Source organism: Salminus brasiliensis, chromosome 10 (assembly GCF_030463535.1).
Source record: "Salminus brasiliensis chromosome 10, fSalBra1.hap2, whole genome shotgun sequence".
Taxonomy (NCBI): Eukaryota; Metazoa; Chordata; class Actinopteri; order Characiformes; family Bryconidae; genus Salminus; species Salminus brasiliensis.
This window is the reverse complement of record NC_132887.1, coordinates 40,716,161-40,737,587: the sequence shown is the minus strand read 5'-3', so window position 1 is coordinate 40,737,587 and position 21,427 is coordinate 40,716,161. Positions and strand designations below refer to the sequence as shown.

Genomic DNA, 21,427 nt, shown 5'->3' with positions numbered 1-21,427 from the left:
GCTGTGCTCTCTGGAATGATGGGGAGCTCCATCCAGTACTTTTGGATGGGATTAGATGGGGAGATGGGGATGAGGTGGGGTGGTGATCATCAATATGAGATGTTATTTAAGTAAAAAAGTGAAATATTTGTATTTATATTACATTAAAATGATAAAAATGTAAATGTTCCAATACTCAACGTTCCTAAGATGTGTTTCTCTCTTGCTGCAGTACGCTGCTGAAGATGCAAGCTTCCACAGTTCATCCTGTGACCAACTTCACCACCGTAGCTCAAAACAGTACCACCAAGTCCTCACAACAAATCCTCATCCAGAGTAAGTGTGTGTTTTTTTTATATAGATTTAAAATATATAGATATTTATATAAATGTATATATATATATATATATATATATATATATATATATATATATATATATATATAATGTAGAACACAGGCTCCTTATCTCTACAGGACGCAGAAAAGCTAGGCTAGATTACTGTAATGAACTACTGTCAGGTTGTTCCAGCAGGAACCTCAATAAACCTCAGCTGGTGCAGCCAGGGTTCTTACTAAAGCTAGAACATCTGACCATATCAGTCCAGTTCTATCAGCACTGATTATAAAATTCTTCTATTAACATATAAAGCCCTACATGGCCTCGCTCCTGAGTACCTGCGGGATCTTATTATTATCACAAACCATCAAGATTACTTAGATCTCAGGGTGCTGCTTCTTAGTAGTTCCCTTAGTAGTTATAAAGCCCCCCAACTCTGGAATAACCTTCCAGATAATGTTCGGGACTCAGACACAGTCTCAGTCTTTAAATCTAGGCTGAAACTCATCTGTTTAGTTCAGCTTTTGGTAATTAATGTTCCTTAGATAAGGGCTGCAGGTCCAGGGTTCGTGGACACAGGGAATTGTAGTACACTGAGATGATGGAGCTGTCGTCTCGCTGCTTACACGCGATCACTCAGGTTTGTGGACGGTGGAGCAGATGGACGCTAGAGTTTCAGGGAGCTCCCGTGTCTGTGTTACCTTCTGGCTCTCTCCTTTTAATTAGGCTGTTATAGTCAGACCTGCCGGAGGTGTCAGACACACTCTGATACTGCTCAACATTCTCTGATCTCTATAAAATTCCTCTCAGAACTAACTCTGACTCTTTACCTTTAAACACCTGTTCTATTCCCAACACAATAGACTGCAATGCCAGAGCATTTTTGCAGAGCAGCACGTCTTGCATGTGCAGAAACTCAACCATCCTGTCCGTCAGCATTGCTGCAGAAAAGCTATTCATAAGAATAGCCACTCACAATACTGCAAATATCATAACCATCATTACTAATACATCGGTATGGGCAAAGCCACAAAAGGCCTATTATCGCAATCGTAGCTTGCATAACAGGCATAATGTAAATACTCAGCATGCGTTTAACAGGATCTGCAGCTGGGAAATGTCTCTACATGCATGTGCACTATTTGGCCTTATGTGTACTTGTTGTTTATGGCATGTGTAGAATGCAGTGTTTTCCTCTCCTCTACAAACTGACTGCAGAAAGACTCTCGTATTCACGGAGAAGACTTTCCAGTCTTTCAGCATTTCAGCATCACAGCTGATTTTGCTGTGATTATTCATCTCTAAATTCAATTATAGACCGATTCTCAGAATGATACTGGTTTTAAGGGGCTACAAATTACAGATAACCGATCATATGAATTGGTAATCAAGTGTTACCCATTGTAGCACTGGGGGATTTATAATTCTTTTCAGTTCTGGATTCGGTTCATTTCTTCCTATTTTCCATTAGATCTGTTCATAAACAAATGCATGTTTAAATTGGGGCAGCACAGACTAAACTGGGGCAAGTGTCCCAATATATTTGTCAATATAGTACATATACATAGTACTGGGACACCTGCTCATTCATTGTTTCTTCTGAAATCAAGGGTATTAAAAAAAGTTCTGTAGTATTCATTAGATAGGATGTCCACAAACTTTAGTTTTTTTACCATATTACCAAGTACCACTCAATATGATAGTGTAGCCATTTTATGATGTAGCATCAATAAAATTCTAAATACAATTATAGAATAAAATGATTCAGAATTAAGAAATGATCTCAAACTCTCTTTCTCAGGTTCAGGAGCCATAATTGCTATTATTGTTATCGCCATCATAATCATCCTCGCCATCCTCCTAATCATCCTGAAGACGTACAACAGGTTAGTCCACGTTCCATACATTACTGTGCCCCGCGGTGTGCCTCTGTGTCTGCAGGTCCATTTAGAAGCCAGGCTCACAGTGAAGAGGCTATTCAGGGAAACGTTAATAATGGGGAACGAAGTTTTGAAGTGGACGAAGAATCCTGTAGAGGGTTATACTAGGGGTTAAAAGGTCGTTCACTGATCCTTTAGGTCAGTTAGGCCTCCTTAACACAGAGTTGAACCTTATTTTAAGTTTGCTTTGTGTAATTAAACCTTAAAAACTTGATTAAAAAGCAACATGTTTACAGTAAGCATTATTTTATAGAAGGTTAAAGGACCAATTCATTTGCATCATATTTGCATAATTACATAATGTTTGCTATAATCTTAAAATACTACTAAATTGGAATCATCATAACAGCATGAAATATATGCAGGTACCTATAATAAGAGTAGTAATAGTATATAAAAAATAAGTATATAATCATAATTTAGCATTTTTATAATATTGTTAATGTTAAATATGAACGTTAGTATAAATAAATATACATACAGTATGTAGTAGTAGTAGTAGTATCATATACTACTACTGTATGTATATTTACTGATCATTCAAAATAATGCATAATCCTATTATTACTACAGTTATTAATATTGTTACTATTAGTTGTATATATTATAGTGTTCTAGTATAATAGATTCAGTTATATATTTATGTTTAACAGTATACCACAATAAGTTAGTTATGGTGTGTGTGACAGGAGGACACATGCTGCACGGATGCTTGCCGGGAGCTCCAACAACCAACGGAAAACCACGTCAGCGACACACTCCAACATGGCGATGGCGAATGTCCGGGGAAACTCTATGGCATCTTGGGAAAATGGATTCCACATACCGCGGGTGGACCTGGGAACTGTGGACCAGAGCCCCATCGAGCAGATCAGCACGACCAGCAGCTCGACTGTAGTCACAATACACGACACACCGTCGTCCGGAAACACATAACACAGACCCCTGTGACATCATCGGGGTCCCATGAGAAGGTCCTGTCCTGCAAAGAAAAAAACCCACTAGAATGAACAAAGTGAGAGCAAGGTGACGGTCAGGACAGATCCAACAGATCATTACTCACGCTAAAACACGCTGGGCCAAATATGGTTATTGGGAGCCACTGGGGGCCGCTGGGGGCCGCTGGGGACTTTTCTATCCATTATGGCTCCGAGAGCCCATTCACAGAGATTTTCTTTGGTTTGAACCACTGTGGCCAGGTGTCAGTCCCCCCTGACGACCCAGCGGACGCTAAGACTAGCCAGTTTAAGATGGACCTCACTAGCGCCATGACTTCTGGGTTGTGGAATAGAATGATGGGCAGATTGATATTGAAGTATCAACGCTTCCAATCCCAGAGATTCCTTTTGAGAATCGATCTTAACTTGAAAACCATGTTTAGTTGTGTTTGTATGAAGCGGAAGCTGGAAACAGTGGAATAATGGGTTGAATATAGAGCAAAGGCTTTGAGCGAATGACCGCTCATTTCGAGTGATTTCACTAAACCACTAAATATTCTGATTTTGGGCAAAGACCAAAATTTTCCATGTTCACATTAGAGCCTGACCGATTCTCAGACTGATACTGGTTTCAGGGGCTACAAATGACAGATAACCGATCATATGAATTGGTAATTAAGTGTTACCCATTGTAGCACTGGGGGATTTATAATTCTTTTCATTATAATTCTATTTTCAATCAGCTCTGTTCATAAACAAATGCACGTTTAATTTGGGGCAGCACAGACTAAACTGTGGCAAGTGTCCCAATACTTTTGTCAATATAGTACATATACATAGTATTGGGACACCTGCTCATTCATTGTTTCTTCTGAAATCAAGGGTATTAAAAACAGTTTTGTAGTATTTATTAGATGGGGTGTCCACAAACTTTTGTTTTTTAACCATGATGGTGTTTCATGTACAGATTCCCCAATTCAGTCTGTACTACTGTCAAAGCTCCCTTGCCAGAGGTCTCGCAGGACCCTAGCAAAGCCGTTACCAGTGGGTACTTATAGGCAGTACACTGACTAAACCACAGGTCATCTTTAGACGGTCAGCAGATCTATCGGTCGGGCTCTAGTCCTGGTTTTTCGTCTGAATCTTCATTGAAACTCATTGTAAGAAATTTGAGTTTCCCCTTTTGCACTAGCCCTTATTATCACCATCAGACTGAAACGAAAACAAGTGGTATCGGCCATCCCTAATGGAATGTGACTGGGTGAAGAATACGGTGTGTGTGTGTGTGTGTGTGTGTGTGTTGTTCTCCGATTAAGTAAACTGTTTCCAGTGAACCCAAAAAGGAAGAGCAGTAGTGAGATCTGCTCTCCTGTTAGGGAGGGAAGTTGCAGTACAGCAGCTCTGACTGTGTTTACTATGAATTTTGCACATTCAAATGTTTCTATTCTGAGATATATTCTATTATTTTTGTTTGAAATTAAAATTAAACACAACTAAAATGTTTATCCTGGTCTACAGTCAGTCTGTTCTTTTAATATTTTAAATATATATATTTACCAATAATACTACTACTACTAATAATTTCAAACAATTCAGGTCCAGACTGCTTCCAGGTTCAAGCGCTACAGCACCCTCTGCTGGACAACAAAACCAACCGCAGGCCTCCCGGCTTAAATCTCAAAGGGGTTTATTCACAAAATAGATGCATAACAAAAAAATACAGCAGCACTTGTTCATATAAAAGGTCTCTTTGTATGTGAAAAATAACTTTTAGAGAACAATAGTCAAGCCGCGCTGCCTTGCTCTATTCTAGTGCAACATGTTAACCAAAGCCACACAGGCACAAGATTGACTCGGACCACACCGAAGTCTGTTTTGCGATTAGCCTAAACAACATTAAAAAAACAACAACAAAACAAACAAACAAAAAAATACTTACAAATAAAGACGTCCAAGTGCAAACATTCTACTTTTATACTGACCAAAGGCAACTCTGACATTTAGCGAAGCTTAAAGTCCTTTCAAGCTCTCGAAGAAATCATTCTTTAAAAAAAATAACAAGTTGCATGATTTCAGATATTTGCGATACATAATTTTTTTCTCATTCTTTTTAAACTTAGTGCAATATGGATTCATGGTAATGGAGTTCATGTATGGGAGGCTGAAGATATGCAGGTTGTTTTGCTTTTTTTTTATGTTTTAAGACAGTAGTTCATCTTAAATTCATGATTCTGTTTTAGCTGGAAAGGCTCCTCGTGTGTAATCCAGTCTCAGGTCAACAATCAAGCGTAGATTCAACTCAGTCCTTGGTAAAGTGTCAAACATCTGCTGATATAGGATCAGATTCTAAGTGAATGCACTTAAGCCAGCTGACCTAGGATCAGTCTAGACCTAGACCCCAAAAAAACACTGTAGTACAAAGGCCACTAAAGGGTCTAGACCAATGTTTGCTAATCTATCCGCCATATTTCTTTTACTCTGTATAACCTCCCAGCTGCCAACACAGCTGTCCCGGGCCTTCAGCTCACGGCTGCACTGAGGGCGAGCAGTAATGGGAATCAACTGGACCAGACTGGGGAAAAACACTGGTTTTAAAGGGTAGGTAGAGTGAGCATCAATTGAACCACCCTTTCCTCTCCCTCACCATTGCTAAGACAATGGATCCCAAAGGAATAGTTCAATCAACATGCTAATCTCACTGGAAATGCAACCTCTTAGCATGATGCTAATTGCGGCTAACTTGCCTCCATTCACCGTTAGCTGCATTAGCTGGCTTGATCAAGCTACTGCTTTAAATAGCACTGAGTGGACCAGCTAGTCTCTGCAATGAAAACGACCACCAGAACAACCACCGGTTAGCATTTAACGATGCTAACTTGCATTCACTGTTAGCCACATTAGCATGTCCAAGCTATTATTTTAACGCCAGTGTTTTGGGGGAACAGGCCTTTGCTTGGCCAGGTTGACGTACATATATGGCCCTAAATGTCCCAGATGAATGTTGGTGAACCAAAGCAATACATTATTTATTATTATTATTATTATTATTATTATTATTAGGCCAGAACACCTCACACCTTTAACACCACTGAGTGTATACAAAAAAAATAGTAAAAAAAAAAAAAAATGTAATTAGGCAATTATTTGGGCCAGTTTTCTAGACAGATAAGTGTATTTGTGTATTTGTGGGCTGGGTCACACTCTCAGTGGCGCACCCCTGTTGAGAAATGTTTAGTCGGATGTTTGTGGGGAAACCAAAACAAAAAAGCTACACAAACTAAAGAATTACCTGAGGAGAGAAAGATGCCACGACAACAGAAGGCCTTGGTCTCTTTACATACAAAGCTCATCAAGGAAAATAAATAAATCCATAAATACATTTTCATGGATAGATTCTGGAATTGGTCAACCTGCCCCGAAGACGGGAAGAAAAAAACAAACAACAAAAAAAAAACTTTGAGATTCCTGGTGACAGTGAAGTGCTGAACCACTCATAACTAATCGGAGCCAGATATGGCAGGCCACGTATTTCTATCCCACACAGGAAATACGATACTACAACAGCGGTTCCCGATGCGCTGCACGCTTCCCCTACCTACAAAACACAGAAGTAAAAAAAAGAAAAAAGAAAAAAATAAAGTCTACAGCGTGCAGGGTCTCCACATCTGGGACTGGAAACCACTGCACTAAGTGCTAGTTACGATTGTACACGTCAGTGAGTTTCATCACTTGATTCATACCAGCGTTCATAAGTACATCTGAGACACGATTACATCTGAAATCATGTTTTTTTTTGTTTTGTGTTTTTTTTTTTTTTTTACAACAAAAACGAAGCTAAGTAAATTTAGCCAGACTAATTTGACTGTCTTTGATTATAAGCTTATCTGTCAGCCTTTGAGACCTTGTCGAGTGCACTACGCGTTGGGCAACAAGCGGAGAAAAGGGGGCGGGAGGGAAAAAAAAAAACAGCTCAGGAAAGTAAACGAAGCACAAAACATGGAGAAGCAGCATCAAGAAAAGTACGATATAGAAAAATAAATATCTGTCCATTACAGAGTCTTAAAAGGAGCCACATGTAAGTTCATACAGGCTTTCCAAGGAGTCCAAGGTCCATATTGTTGACCACAGCAATTCATAAATAGTGGGTTAAGCAAATTGTTTGATAGCTTATTCATTAAAAAAAGCTGTAGACTGATGTTTGCAGTTGGTATCATGTGCATCATTGCCCCTCTCGTGTTTGGCAGAAGAAACTCAACCAAGGAAGGGGAGGCAGGTTTCCAGAGGGAAATTCCACTGATTATTTAAAATTCTCTGCAGAGCTCAGCGTTTGAGAATACTTTATTCCGAGGGGAGGTTTGATGTGAAATTGTGCTTCACTGTTGAAAAACCTACCCACTCTGATTTCGGCACAGTGGCGGTGAAGGGAACCAGGTGTTGGTCGTCATGACTACAGCACAGATATAGCCCATAATTTACTTCCTATCCAAACCCACCAGTGCAGCTACACAAGTTGTATATGGAATGATGATGATGAAGATGGTAAAACAGTGGAGAATCTCAACTAATACTAATAATAATTTTCTTCAGGGACTACTTTCTGTAGCTGCACTACACCCTGCAGCATGTATCCCTCCACCATTTTAATGATCTGATTTTAAAAGCAGGTTCTAGAGCCGAACTCTTCTCAGAACTCTGGTAGAACAGTGTCTCAGGCATCAGGCAGCGTCTGTGAGGAGCTTTTATTAGAGCTTCAGACGTCTGCTTCCCTTCACCTCCACGGTAGAACAGTAGGCAGAGAATTTGAAAAATCAGTACAATTCTATTTTAAATTCTCTGAAAATAGAGTTGATCTGTATTATAAACACGTTTTAGAAACGAGATTTCGCTGTTCAGTTTGACTGATCTGATGTTTGCAACTGATGTATGAAGATCTTACAAAGACCATTTCAGATGTAGAAAGAAAACTCTTACATGTGGCTCCTCCGAGTGCTGCTCGTATTTGGATTACACAAAAAAAATATTTTCATAAGTTGACACATAACTTCGTAACTTCACAAAGTTTTCTCGGTAAGCGACATTTTGACGCTCTTACGACGCGAGAACGCCACGCCGTAAAACCTCGGACCCGTAGCGCTGCGTGATGGGATCGTGACTCCGAAGCCGCTGGGTGTGGCATCTCTTCTTCTGCTCCGATTGGCTGTGCTCCGTCTCCTGGGCGAAGCTGCGGCTCTCTGCGCCCATCCTTAGCCGAGTTCTGATTGGAGGGGAGGTGGCAGGGACGGGGCTTTCATCCGGAGAGCTAACAGCAGGCGAGTGGGTAAAGTCCTGCCCCTCCGGCTCCTCGTGTCCTCCTCCTGATGACCTGTCGCTGCGTTTCGGAATCCGGAAGCTTCCCCAGTTTTTAATGTGCTGTGCTGACGTACCGTTGGCCAACAACTTTCCCTGACTAGAACTCGTCCTCCTTAGAGAACCATTATACCTGGACTGCACTGTAACCGGACAGCTGCTTTTAGGCCCAGACTCTTTGCTGTCGACCTCCGTCACCCCATCAGTCCCGCTGTTCTGATCCACGATGCAATTCTGCATCGTCTCATCTATGACTCTTGACCCTGATTTGTGTTTCTCTCTCGCCGGCAGCTGCTCCCATACCATACTCCTCCTCTTCCTCCTCCGCTCTTCCAGGGGGCGCTCCGTTTCGTTCCTTGAGTTTTCGCCACGTCTCCCTTTGCTTCCCGAGTACATGGCTGTAGCTGGATCTGCTGCTTCGCTCCGTTGGACCCTTCCAGCGCCGCCACAGGCAGCGTCCAGGACCCCCTCCGGGCTGGACAGCTTTCCCAGGATTGAAGCCTCCCTGCCGGACACTTTGGCAGGCTCCTCCCCCTCGCAGTGGCCTCGTTTGGAGGCTCCGTGACGGAGGACGTTCTTCCTCTGGGAATGGTCAGTGGCACTGTTCTGAGCTGCATGACCTCTCAGAGGCTGCAGAGACATGGACGCAGCCCGGAAGTAGAACATAGCCTCCTCCAACCGCCTGGTCGAAGATACACCTGAAAGGCAAATATAGAAAATATAGAAATAACATTAATATCCAGTATAAAACTCTAATAATATTAATATCCAGTATGAAACTCTAATAACATTAATATCCAGTATGAGGTTCTAATAACATTAATATCCAGTATGAAGTTCTAATATCATTAATATCCAGTATGAAGCTCTAATAACATTAATATCCAGTATGAAGCTCTAATAACATTAATATCCAGTATGACGTTCTAATAACATTAATATCCAGTATGAAGCTCTAATAACATTATTATCCAGTATGAAGCTCTAATATCATTAATATCCAGTATGAAGCTCTAATATCATCAATATCCAGTATGAAGCTCTAATAACATTAATATCCAGTATGAAGCTCTAATAACATTAATATCCAGTATGAAGTTCTAATATTTTCCATGGTGTGACTAAATGAATGGGTTTTCTTAATTAATATACTAGAGACCCCTGATAACCCCCTTGGATGACACTGTTGCAGGAGGATTTTCAGACCATGTGACATATGTGAGTGTAATATCTCCTCCTGTGCAATTGGGGGCTCACCAGAGAGTCTGCCCTGTTCCAGCAGTCTGACATGGTGATGAAATATCTGCTCCTGCACTCGACACACAGACCGCTTAATCTTCTCCCGACGGGTGACCATGTAGGTCAGGTTCCGAACCTGTGGACACACACACACACACACACACACACACACACACACACTTTAAATGGTCCTCCTCATACAGTCTTCAAAACCACAGAGGACCAAAGTTCGCTAAATGTTTTTGGACACCCCTCATAAGTGCATTCAAGTTGCTGACACAGATGTGCAAATGCACACACACACACACACACACACACATGCTTGTCACCTCCTGGTAGAGAAGTACTGCCAATAGAATAGGACTCTCTGGAGCAGATCAACATCATGACCCTATTGGCATCATGCTGCCTAATACCAAGTGTGGGCTGGAGGGGTATAAAGCCCCCCAGCATTGAGGTGTGGAGTGATGTGATCTCCAGGAGAACCTTAATGGCCCAAAACACTGCTTCAATTCAGTTCTGCATAGCTTAGCTTCCCCCTGCTGTAGCACACCTCCAGATCTTTGACTTTGACTGAGGTCTGTTTAAAGCATCCTCCTGTATCAGTTCTACCTTAACTCAGCAGCTTCAGGATCATGCTGATGCTCCACTGGCTGGAACAGGGAGAACGGCGTCTCCAGCATTCCCACTCCGGGCCGGAACGCTGCTGCTGCTGCTGCTGCTGCTGCTGCTGCTGCTACTGCACTATGGACCTTTGGTGGTGGAGCTGCAGGTGGAGAACCTCTCTCCAAAACTGCTGTGTAACGCTGCGTAACCCATACAGTCATATTAGTGTAAAATCCTGTAGTATTACTCCACCACCTCAGCTCACATGCTGCTGCACCTTCAGATCAAGCTTCTGGAGCTGTACTAGCTGTCCATGAGGGGGCGCTCATGCGTGATCCGTATTTATGAGTGGTGTAAAAGTGAATTACACACACTGGGTTGAAATATACCTGGCTGCACCACCGCAGTATCACTTGCACTTTTGCACTGAAGCTACAAGGCTAATGCAGCTGACAATTACTAGAAACTTGTGTACACCAATTAGCACGATGCTAACTGCATACCCAGATCATCTCAAACTGTGTGGTGTTGTTCAGTCACAAAGTAAAGTAGCACCCAAGCTGCTGCACTCTGCTGTTTATTTTGAAAACTGCACTGCTTTTTATTTGGAGTCATTTGGAGGCGGAGCAAAGCAGGGATTGGTTGGCTTCACCTGCCATTCTTACTGCCCTGAACTCTCACTGGTGTCTTCTGCTCCTGCTCCTGCCTACTCTGACCACATTCCTGGTCCTCATGGAACGGGGCATGGCTTTTGAGGAACCTACCCTCTCCAGATCTTGGCGCAGGTGTGTAAAGAGGCGGAGCCTGCGGAGGAGAACTTCCTGCTCCCGTCGCGCCAGGCTTTCCTCCTCCTCTCTTTTGGGCGTGATTAGTGGCTGGTTAAAATTGGCCTTCCGCTTCAGCTTCCAGTACTGGAACAGGAAGTCCACAGTCTCCGCCGGCAGCCGCAGGTGCTTGGCAACCTCGTCTGGAGCAACGAAGCGGTAGAACTCGTCCTCCAGCTGTTGCACGCGGAGCTTTCGCTCGCTGAGGTGCGGCCCGCGCGGGTCGACAGCGGCCGCCCCCCTCGCCCTGACCCCTCCGTCCTCTTTCGCTCCTGGGTAGCCGCCGGCCCAGTCCATCCCCGAGTGAGTGGGGCAGAAGGACTTGAACTTGACCTCATCATCGTCCGTCAGAATGGTGTTCATCTTCAGGCCGAACTGCAGGCCGCAGGTCACATGGAACGCCACGCGGCAACTTTTAGCAGAACACTGTGTGTGAGACAAGGGAGAGGAAAATAATCCCAAAAATATTAATATATATTATTACTTTTTTGTGCTGTGAAAAATCATAATTTCCACTTAACCACAAACATAGTTACTCATGATTAGATACAAATCACACTCCTGCACTTTTAGGTAAGGGGTTATTTATATATATATTTTTAAATTTAACTGTTGAATAATAACTAATAATAGTTATATAAAGGATATAAATAATTATAACATCAATAATAACACCAATAATAATAATAAAAATATTATTATAAAGGAAGTGATTTGAGAATGGAGCAGACTAGACAGGGCTGCCATGCTGTAGATAAGGGGTGGGCAACCTGGGGCCAGAGTCCAGCACCTGGCAATTTACCTGGCAATAAACAAGCGAGTTAAATCAGGTGTGCTTGAGAGGGAAAAGCACAATACTACAGGAATCCCTCCGCCCACCACGGTCGGTGCTACTGCACTGTAGGGAGGCTACCTGCCTTACACAGTCATACCAGCTGTATCTGAGCTGAGCTGATTACCTGTATGCAGGCCCCAGTCTTCTCTTTACACAGGCAGCAGATCAGAGCCCATCTGTTATTGGGAATCTGAGACACACTCGTGATCGGTTCCATCTTCTCCGGGTTACCAATGCTCACCTGGAGAGAGAGAGAGAGAGAGAGAGAGAGAGAGAGAGGGAGAGAGTATTGTGTTGCACTGTGTATTATGCTGTATTGAGAGGTGTGTGTATTGTGCTCATATTTATACAGTGCTGGTGTGTATCAGGTTGTACAGTGATGTTTTGTGCTGGTGGGAAATAGAACAGTATTATATGATAGGCAGTGTGATGTTGGTATGTAAGACACCGTCCCAGATTGTGTACCTCTGGTATCCACAGGGCACAGCTCACGTGGACCCATTTGCTGCCACTGCGTGTGGGTTTCATGGCTCCGCCTTTCTTTGGGCACAGCTGGCATTTAGGGGAGATGCCCAGTGCGCAGGTGCGACACAGCCAGCTGCCTTCCGGGACCTTCAGGATGCCGTAACATGCCTGCAGAGCAGAGGTACATCTCTGATTACATGGAGTAAGTAGTTGAATGAGTAATAAAATACAAATTTGGGCGTTTATTTATTGAAATGAGATTGGTGACAGTCTAAGCTCAGTGACTGTTAGCAACGTTAGCCTAGCATACTAAAGAAGCACATATAGAAGATGCTGATTTGTAATATTCAGTTATTTTATTCAGCCAATAGATGAGAGACCACTTTGCGACGAGGTCTTTGACAAACAACTCACACATACACACACCTGGTGCACACATATGTTGCACTTGTCGCAGAACACCATCTCGTTGCCGTCTTCGCCGTCAGGTGACTGACAGACGTCACACACCACGTCCTCATCATACTCGATCCCGAGCCCCTCCTCCGTCTCCATGGCGTGACTCATGTTGTCATAGCAATGGTGCTCAAACTCCTCCATGACCCTCTCCATGGTGTTCTCATCCAGCAGCTGCATACCTGAGGAGAGGTACACACACACACACAGAGCTGACCTTTGGCTGCACATACACACTTAAAACCCAATGTGTTCAGTCATTTAAGATGTGTCCAGAACAATAAACATAACTGTTATTTACTTAATAATAAAAAAAAAAAATAATAAATAATGTTATTATTATTTTTTTAACATAATACAAGTTAAAATTTGTTAATATGTCCATATGCATAAGGGCAAATATCTTAAAGGACCCATATGAGTAACGACCATAATGTTAAAGGGCCTATATGAGTAACGGCCAATATGTTAAAGGGCCCATATGTGGCATTGTGTTGTTTTTCTTTCCTTTAAAGTACATAAGTTATTTTACAACTCCTCTTTATCCCTTAGAATTAAACAGACTGTGCCTTTAAGACATAAGATGTATGTAAATGAGCTCTGTTCTGATTGGCTGACCCATCTTATGTTTTATTCAAAAAGCAGTGCAAACTGCTTAACTGTCGTAGACTGAATAGGTGGACATATAAAATGCACAATGGACATTGGTATGGCTTAGTGAAACTGACTGTTTAAAAATGATCATTATTTATTATCTCTATTTATTCACTCAATTAGTGTGAGGGACATCCAGTGCCCCTGATATAGGCCCTCTAAATACTGCACAAATGAGCTGCAGTATCAGTTAGTTTGTAGTCCAACTCTACAATGGGCTACTCTAGGTTACTATTTCAATAATATCATTTTTGTTTTATTAATATGTGATTTCAGGCTGTGTAAATGCAGGTTAACCCTCACTCACCCATGGCACTGAACTCTTTGTTGGCCACTTCCAGCCAGGCCACGTCTTCCTCGTTCAGGTCGTACCGACACATCCCCTCCGAAAGAGTCCCGATAGCCACGTACCCCAGCGCAGTCGCCTCTGCGCCCCATGAGCGAATCAGCTTCTTCGGTCTGGTAAACAACAAGGCAGAGGACTTCTCCGCCACCAGGCTACAAAAGGAGGAACAACCCGATCGTCAACCTAGAACTGTTACATTAGCAACTAGGATCAAACTTTAGCACCGTTTAAGCCAGCTTTTGCCACAAGATCCAACCATGAGGAGTTCTGCTGTCCTCTAATTATAGTGTGAACAAGACCTCAGAACAATCTCCAGCTTATTCTGCAAGTGTCCACGTTAGTGCTGAAAAATATTTTAAAAAATACTAAAATATTAACATAGCTAATAAGTAGCTCAAATGCTTATGGGTCTATTATATGGACAGAAGTATTGGGACACCTGCTCATACACTGTTTCTTCCAAAATCAAGGGTATTAAATTTAATTATTGTTTGATTAATTGTCTACATTTTGGATCACTGCTGTGAGAATTTGATTCCCTAACTCATCCCATCCCATCAAGTACTGGATGGAGCTCCACCACCATCATTCCAGAGAACACAGTTCCTCCACTGCTCCACAGCTCAGTGCTGGGGGGCTTTATACCCCTCTAGCCCACACCTGGCATTTGGCACCATGGTGCCAATAGCTTCATGATGTTGATCTGCTCCAGAGAGTCCTATTCTATTGGCAGTGCTTCTCTATAGGGACTAGACAAGGTGTGTGTGTGCATTTGCACATCTGTGTAAGTCAGCAATGGGTGCAACTTAAAGTAGCTGTATGCATTCATGTCCACAAACATTTGGACATACTGTATATATCCGTGTTTACAGGTAACGGTAAGTCATACAGTGTCGGAAACCACGTACTACTCAGGTCTGACTGAACACCTCCACCTGCTTTGAGGAGAGAGTGTGTGACGATTTAGGTGCGATGCTAATTGGTGTACATAAGCTTCCATTACTTGTTAGCTACATTAGCCTCATATCTCCAGCACAAGACCAAAGAAGCAAATTTCAGACACCAAACATGTTCAGTCTGAGCAGCTGCATCTGTGTGTTTGCTTTTCACCTAATCGATCACTTTAATTATATCTGAACTGCACGACTGTGGGCGTACCGGACTGTAGGCTTGGGAATGGAGTGCGGGCTCACAGGAACCTGGACCCCCTTCTCCCACTCCTGCCTCCAGGGGTCAGAAAGAACATAATAATCCTCCGGATTCAGCTGGTATGAGTCATGAAGCTTCATCGCCGTGATAAGATCCGTCCGGAACACCTGGAGGAGGGAGACAGAGAGAGAGAGAGAGAGAGACAGAGAGAGAGAGAGACAGCCCAAAATTACAGTTTTCCAGCTGACCACCTACACACTGTAGCACTGTGTGCTAAATCAGTAATGTGCATCATGTGTGTTGAATACTGACATCATATGAAAGCATAGCTCATAACTTCACATTGCAGGATGGGTCTCAGAACTGATAGAACGTATTAAAAATGATTTAGAACTATAATCTTATCAAATTAAAGGGCCCATATCAGGGGAAAAAAAATTTTTATTAAAATATTTTAATAAAGGAAATCAGACTGCAGTGTTGTAAGTAAGGAGCTGGGAGCTGATTGGTCAGGGAGGAGAGTCAGACTGGACTATAAGATATCAAACACTATAAAACAGTCATTTTAAGAAAAGTCTCGGCTAAACTACATCAGTCAGTCCAGAATGTCTGATTATACAAACTGATACTAAAATAAAGGGATTTTACTGATCAGATTAATCAGTAGCTCGTCTGATCTAAACTGTGGGGCTGGATTATTTAAACACACACAGATCAGATCGGTGTTGGTTGATACTCAGCTTTAAGAGACTAGGATCGGATCGGAGGGGGTAACTTGAATGAGAGATCCAGAAAGTTCAGTAACAGCTTCTGATTGGCTGTGAATTCAGAACATGAGTGCTGAATGATTTGACTGACTGAAAATGTGTGTAGGGGGAGGTACCTCGGAGGGTCTCTTCCCGTCTCGTCTCCTCTGAGAGTTTGACATCTGAGACCACGACGTGCAGTTACCTAGACAACAGAATGAGAGAGAGAGAGAGAGAGAGAGAGAGAGAGAGAGAGAGCAGAGTGAATACTACTTTACGCAGGTGGCAGGTGATGACAGGAAGAGTTCGGAGGAAAAGCTGAAGCTGTCAGAAGTAAAAACTGCAGATGATCTCAGACAGGGGATCTGAACTGAAGGAGTTCAGCACCAGCGTGTTGCGGCATGCACAGGACCCGATACTGAACTCTCACAGCTTTCCGGGCAGGGCTTCTGGACAGAACCTACCGTCTGCCCTCAGCACTCTGTATACACTAGTGTTGCACCTATGTACCAGACTCAGCTCAGTAAAGTGAACATCTAACAAGTCTAGCTGCCCAGGCTAAAGTCCATCTGAAAGGTACTTTCAATGGAAGTCAATGTAAAATGATTTGATTCAGAGTCCGTGTGTAGCGTGTTCGAACACTGCTGATTCAGTTCTAGAGTCTAGAGAGGGTGTGTTACATCGTGAGTATTACTAAGCTGTGGAAGTCCCGGGACTGGATCTGAGAAACATGACCTTAAAGGACCCCATTTCATTTTTACTTTAAAGTTTGCGAAAGGTGAAAGGTCTGCATGCTGTCCCAATGCAAGTCAATGTAAAAAGATTTTTTTCATTTCAGAGCATTTCTATTGGTCCATTCATCATGAAATTCTGAAACAGTATCAAGAACAACTGTCAGATTCACATCTAAAGAAAAGGGCTTTTGTGTGATAGCGACGATTTCTGTGCATCACCATTCAGCCCCGCCCACTGAGGCAGACGTAGTGAGGGTTTCAGCTCAGAAGGCACTATAATATAAATCAGAACAGAGCTAATTTGATTACATGTATGGACAAAAGTATTGGGACACCTGCTCGATCACTGTTTCTTTTTAAATCAAAGGTATTTAAGAGTTGATCCTGCTTTTGTTGGAGTTCAGTGTCTCTACTGTCTAGAGAAGAAGACTTTCAACTAGATTTTAGAGAAGCACTGCTGTGAGAATTTGATTGCATTCGGCGACAAGGGTGTTAGTGAGGTTGAGATGATGGATAATGTATCACCATGCCACCTCATCCCATCCAAAAGTACTGGATCCACATTCCAGAGAACACTGCTCCACAGCTCAATGCTGGGGGGCTTTATACCCCTCTCTAGCCCACGTCTGGCATTAGGCAGCATGGTGTCAATAGGGTCAGGATGTTTATCTGCTCCAGAGAGTCCTATTCTATTGGCAGTACTTCTTCTCTACAGGTACTAGACTGTGTGTGTGTGTGTGTGTGTGTGTGTGTGTGCGTGCGTGCATTGTCTGTATCAGCAAATTGTGCAACTTAAAGTAGCTGTACGCATTCATTAAAAGGGGTGTCCACAAACATTTGGACATATAGAACAATTTGGGCAATTAAAAGCGTGGTAAACACAAGAGGGACGTGGGGCTCTAACAGCATCTTCAGTCGCACTGCTGAGCGAAACTAACGGACCAACTGATCTTAGTCGCTAATCTGAAGCTGACTCATCTCCAGCTTGCCTAACCACAGGGAGCTTCACCTCTGCCTGCCTGACCTGGGACGACCTCGGTGAACCTCCAAAACCGCTGCCTGACCCTGCTCTCCTCCTGTGGGTTAGTCTCCGCCCCCTGTACACCTGCCTGCGTGCACCTACGCTGCATCTGTTCTGAATGTAAACATGAGGGTTTGAAAAGCTGCAGGTACGACCGGCAGAGTGTGTGTTCTGCTCAGTCCATCATGAAAAATGGCAGACAGACAGACAGACAGAAGGAGGAGGAGGAGGAGGAAGGGGGAGGAGCGAGGGGGGGGGGGGGGGGGTAAACAGAGAGCGAAAGATGAAAGCAAAAACTGCTTACTGCCATTATCGGACTCCTCGCTGGTGCTGGGCACTCGGTTTCGCTTCATGGTCAGCAGCCCCGCGGTCTCCCAACGCCTCACCAGTCTGCACACAGCAGTTCATTTTAAACCCAAACACAGAGAGCAGATGGTCTCGGACATTGGTTAATGACCACAGTTGCGGTTTGCCTCCAAACAAGCTGCTCACAACACAGCTGACCGATATGAGCATGAGCTGGTTATACTAACCAGAACATTAATATAGCAATAATAACAACAATAACTCATTATTAGTAGCAGTAGTACAACTGCACTTACTGTTATAATAATAATAAAAGCAGCATCATTATAAATAATACTAATAATAAGAATAATAATAATAGGGTAAGTATTAGAATTTGTAACAATACACTGAAATGTTGTAATAACAACACTGCAGAACAGCCATCATATTATTAATTATTATTAACAGCCATGCATTATATTAATTATGATCTAATGCTGCTGTTACTGTTTGAACGCTACAGGTTGGGAATCGGTATTTTGCAGTCAACCCCCCTCCCAAATCCAGACCCATTCAAATATTATGCAACAACTAGATCCATTCATTTTTTTCTTTTTTTTATATTTTGTTTAGAATATTGTGAAAATACATAAAATTATGAACCCAGTATTCTGAATCCTTTATTATTACAGCCTTAATAATTAAGCACCTACCAATATGAAAAGTCTGCATTCAGCTGATGTCAATCATTTTTATATGATCATGTATAAAAAAGAAAAAGAACAATTGGATTTTAAACCCACATGGATCAGCATTCCAGAATGACCGTCATCATTTATCACATATAAAAAAAATAATTTTAATACAATAATTTGTTTCTCTGAGGTCATAAGAACCAACTCATTTACATACAATTGATCCACCTTTAAAGTGTAGATCTGCTGATCTCCTCAGTAAATCACTGATATTAGAATAAACACTAATAATAACACTCCTACAGAAAGTGGTGGAGGTTCTCCATCACTGTGTTCATCATTAGAACATCTCCAAAGTTCTCCTCTCTCATGGAGTCTAGTATTATTTAGAGTTCTCCTCAGATCAACACCTGGTTTGGTGGTAAATCAGGGCTTAATGATGGTAAATCAGGTGAGCTGCTGCTGCTGCTGATGATGGAGGTGAACACATCCTCCACGCTGTGCTGGCTGGACTGGGGGGCGTCCAGGAGAACCCTGGAGGAACCGAGCTCTGTTCTTCAGACTAGCTCACCGACAAGATCTCACTACTTTCTTTCTTCAGAATGAGAAGCTCTTGTTTCTCCTTTTTACTGGATTCATGTTCAGCAGCTTTATCTGATCTGATGAGATCTGGAGCTTCTACAGTAGAACCCTCTCACTGCTGAGAGACGGGGGGTAGAGTGACGGGACTGAGGTCCTAAAACCTCTGAACATCACTGTGTAAATATCTCTCTGCAAAGCAGATCCAGGTGGGTTTAAGTCCCAGATTTGACATTTTACACTTGTTTACGTGTCGCTATCTGCGGATCCACACATCAGCAACATCAGATATCAGCATCTGCCCACAACTCAGCCCTGATCACCAAACCAAACCAATCATCATCATCCTCATCTTCATCCTCATCCTCATCCTCATCAATCTCACAGGTCTATCAGCTCGGAGGTGCACTCCTCTGGTCTCTGCGGTGTCTCTGCTCAGCTTTACTGTAGTCGAGCCACTCGCAGAGCTCAAACGTCACAATGCCTTAAATCACGTGACCCTAGTTCGGCTGTGGCGTCCCATATGACGTATAAAGTGTCTCTGTGACGCAACAAGAGTGTCGTCACCAGGGTAAACAAAACAAGCAACACAAAAAAGGAAAGAAAAAGAAACTAAAAACGGTCTGATTCGCTGCGTTTGTGTTTGTTAGCATTTACATTAGCATTAGATTAGATCACTGCTTTGATCTGCACTTATTAACTTCACTTATAATCCAGGGTTTTCGGCTGTGGTACATTTAAATGCAACAGCACAGACACAAAACACACTAGAAAAGGACACGGTTCGGTTCGGTTCGGTTCGTTAATGGACAGAAACGAGGCAGAAACGAGAACGTGCTAAAAACAGAAACACGTACATCCACACGCGCAGGCCACGCCCCCCGTGCACGACATAGCTGGCCGCGCGAGCGCCTGTCCAAAACTAGAAACTTCAAAACCCCAATTTTAGTCCGTTTTAAACGCACCCGCGTCTAAACCCCACGAATCGGACCCGGATTCAACGTTTAACCCGGTTTAACGAACCAACTTCAGCTCAGGCGCGAGCATACGGAGCGCGTGTCGCCCTTCTTCCGTCCACTCGCGTGCTGTTGTTTACAGCTGCTGGTAAACAGCGCCTAATAAAAGTGATTTGCGCGCGTGACGCTGACGTTAAAATCAACGTTAACAGCAACGTTAGTATGATGTGTTATAGCTAAAGTGCTCCTGTGGGGAAGGCGTGTTTGTTTGATGGACGTGGAGCTTCAGCTGCGGTTCCACAACATTACAAACCCAACTAGAACTGCAGGCTGATCCGGAACCAGCTGCACAGAGTTCAGGGGGAGGATTACAGAAATACATGCATAAAAATACTGTGATATTCATATTAGTTTACTTTGAGGTTGAGCGCTGAGGGAAAGTTTAAAACAGGCAGGAACTGAAAAAAAAAACAACAAAAAAAAAAAAACAACAACAAATCGCTGCAGTTTTCTGCACGCGCGTCTCTACGAGCACCAGCGCCCCGAAAACAGCGCGTTATTCTGCGGGGAAGGAGAGTAGCCCCTCCGGCGGGGTCAGAAGAGGGTAATATTTCTTCACCGCACCATTTATTTATTTATTTGCCCCCCTGAACTTAATCTTTTGGCGCCATTTTAATGACGTACTACATTTCCAGCCCCGGCCCGTCTTGCTCCGACTAAAAAAGCTCCAGCAAAGGTTAAAAAAAAGAACCCCCCTTCACCCGAGACCGAAAGTGCGGAGCCGAGTGGACGCTCCGGTCCTGCGGCTGCATCAGAAACGGCGAATGTAATGAAGCGCGGTCGGGTACCTACATGGCCGAGGCGCTGCAGGTCCTGCGTTGGCGTTTTCTATGTGGCTGTAACCAGTGCTGCTGCTTACAGTTTGAGTTCAGGCGGCACGGTAGCAGATTGTCGCCTCCCCACCCCTGCTCGCACATACACAATCTCTCTCTCACACTCAACAACACACACTTACACACACACACACACACGCATATACACATACACAAGTACACAAGTTACGTACGTATGTGCTGCTGGCTTCTGCGTTACCCTCCGTTGCCATCAGAGGGCAGCCAAGCGTCACTCTGACAGCCCCGAAGTGAGCTCATGAAATATACACATTTCTCAGACACGTTTATGTCCAGTTGTGTTTTGTTTTTGCTTTTTGTTTTTTTTGGTCTTATTCGGGGTCACTTTATGATTATCTTACTATACAAAAATGCATAAAACATATAATAGAAGAGCGAAAAA

General features: G+C 43.1%; 2 protein-coding genes across 6 annotated transcripts in view; one reads left to right on the top strand and one right to left on the bottom strand.

The window, feature by feature from the left end:
* Window positions 1–4,675, top strand: part of ncmap (non-compact myelin associated protein) — an 11,631-nt gene extending 6,956 nt beyond the window's left edge. For both annotated transcript variants that reach the window (XM_072690616.1, XM_072690617.1), the window contains exons 2-4: window positions 212–315; window positions 2,119–2,203; window positions 2,947–4,675. In XM_072690616.1, the coding sequence (XP_072546717.1) occupies window positions 225–315; window positions 2,119–2,203; window positions 2,947–3,193 (423 nt within the window). In that variant the 5' untranslated portion in view covers window positions 212–224 and the 3' untranslated portion in view covers window positions 3,194–4,675. The remainder of the gene's footprint in view (window positions 1–211; window positions 316–2,118; window positions 2,204–2,946) is intronic.
* A 190-nt stretch (window positions 4,676–4,865) lies between these two features.
* jade1 (jade family PHD finger 1) lies at window positions 4,866–21,232 on the bottom strand. 4 transcript variants are annotated; one of them, XM_072690131.1, is made up of 12 exons: window positions 19,564–21,180; window positions 18,618–18,640; window positions 17,921–18,006; window positions 15,999–16,066; window positions 15,125–15,282; window positions 13,928–14,118; window positions 12,937–13,148; window positions 12,511–12,678; window positions 12,170–12,286; window positions 11,151–11,636; window positions 9,799–9,916; window positions 4,866–9,239 (listed from the first exon to the last, which is right to left on the bottom strand). In XM_072690131.1, the coding sequence occupies exons 3-12, from the start codon at window positions 17,967–17,969 to the stop codon at window positions 8,284–8,286; spliced, it is 2,523 nt and encodes an 840-aa protein (XP_072546232.1). In that variant the 5' UTR covers window positions 17,970–18,006; window positions 18,618–18,640; window positions 19,564–21,180; the 3' UTR covers window positions 4,866–8,283. The 4 variants fall into 4 exon arrangements, with proteins under 4 accessions (XP_072546232.1, XP_072546235.1, XP_072546233.1 ...); XM_072690134.1 differs by having other exon boundaries at window positions 20,987–21,180; XM_072690132.1 differs by lacking the exons at window positions 18,618–18,640; window positions 19,564–21,180 and adding an exon at window positions 21,201–21,232.
* Window positions 21,233–21,427: the final 195 nt, after the last annotated feature.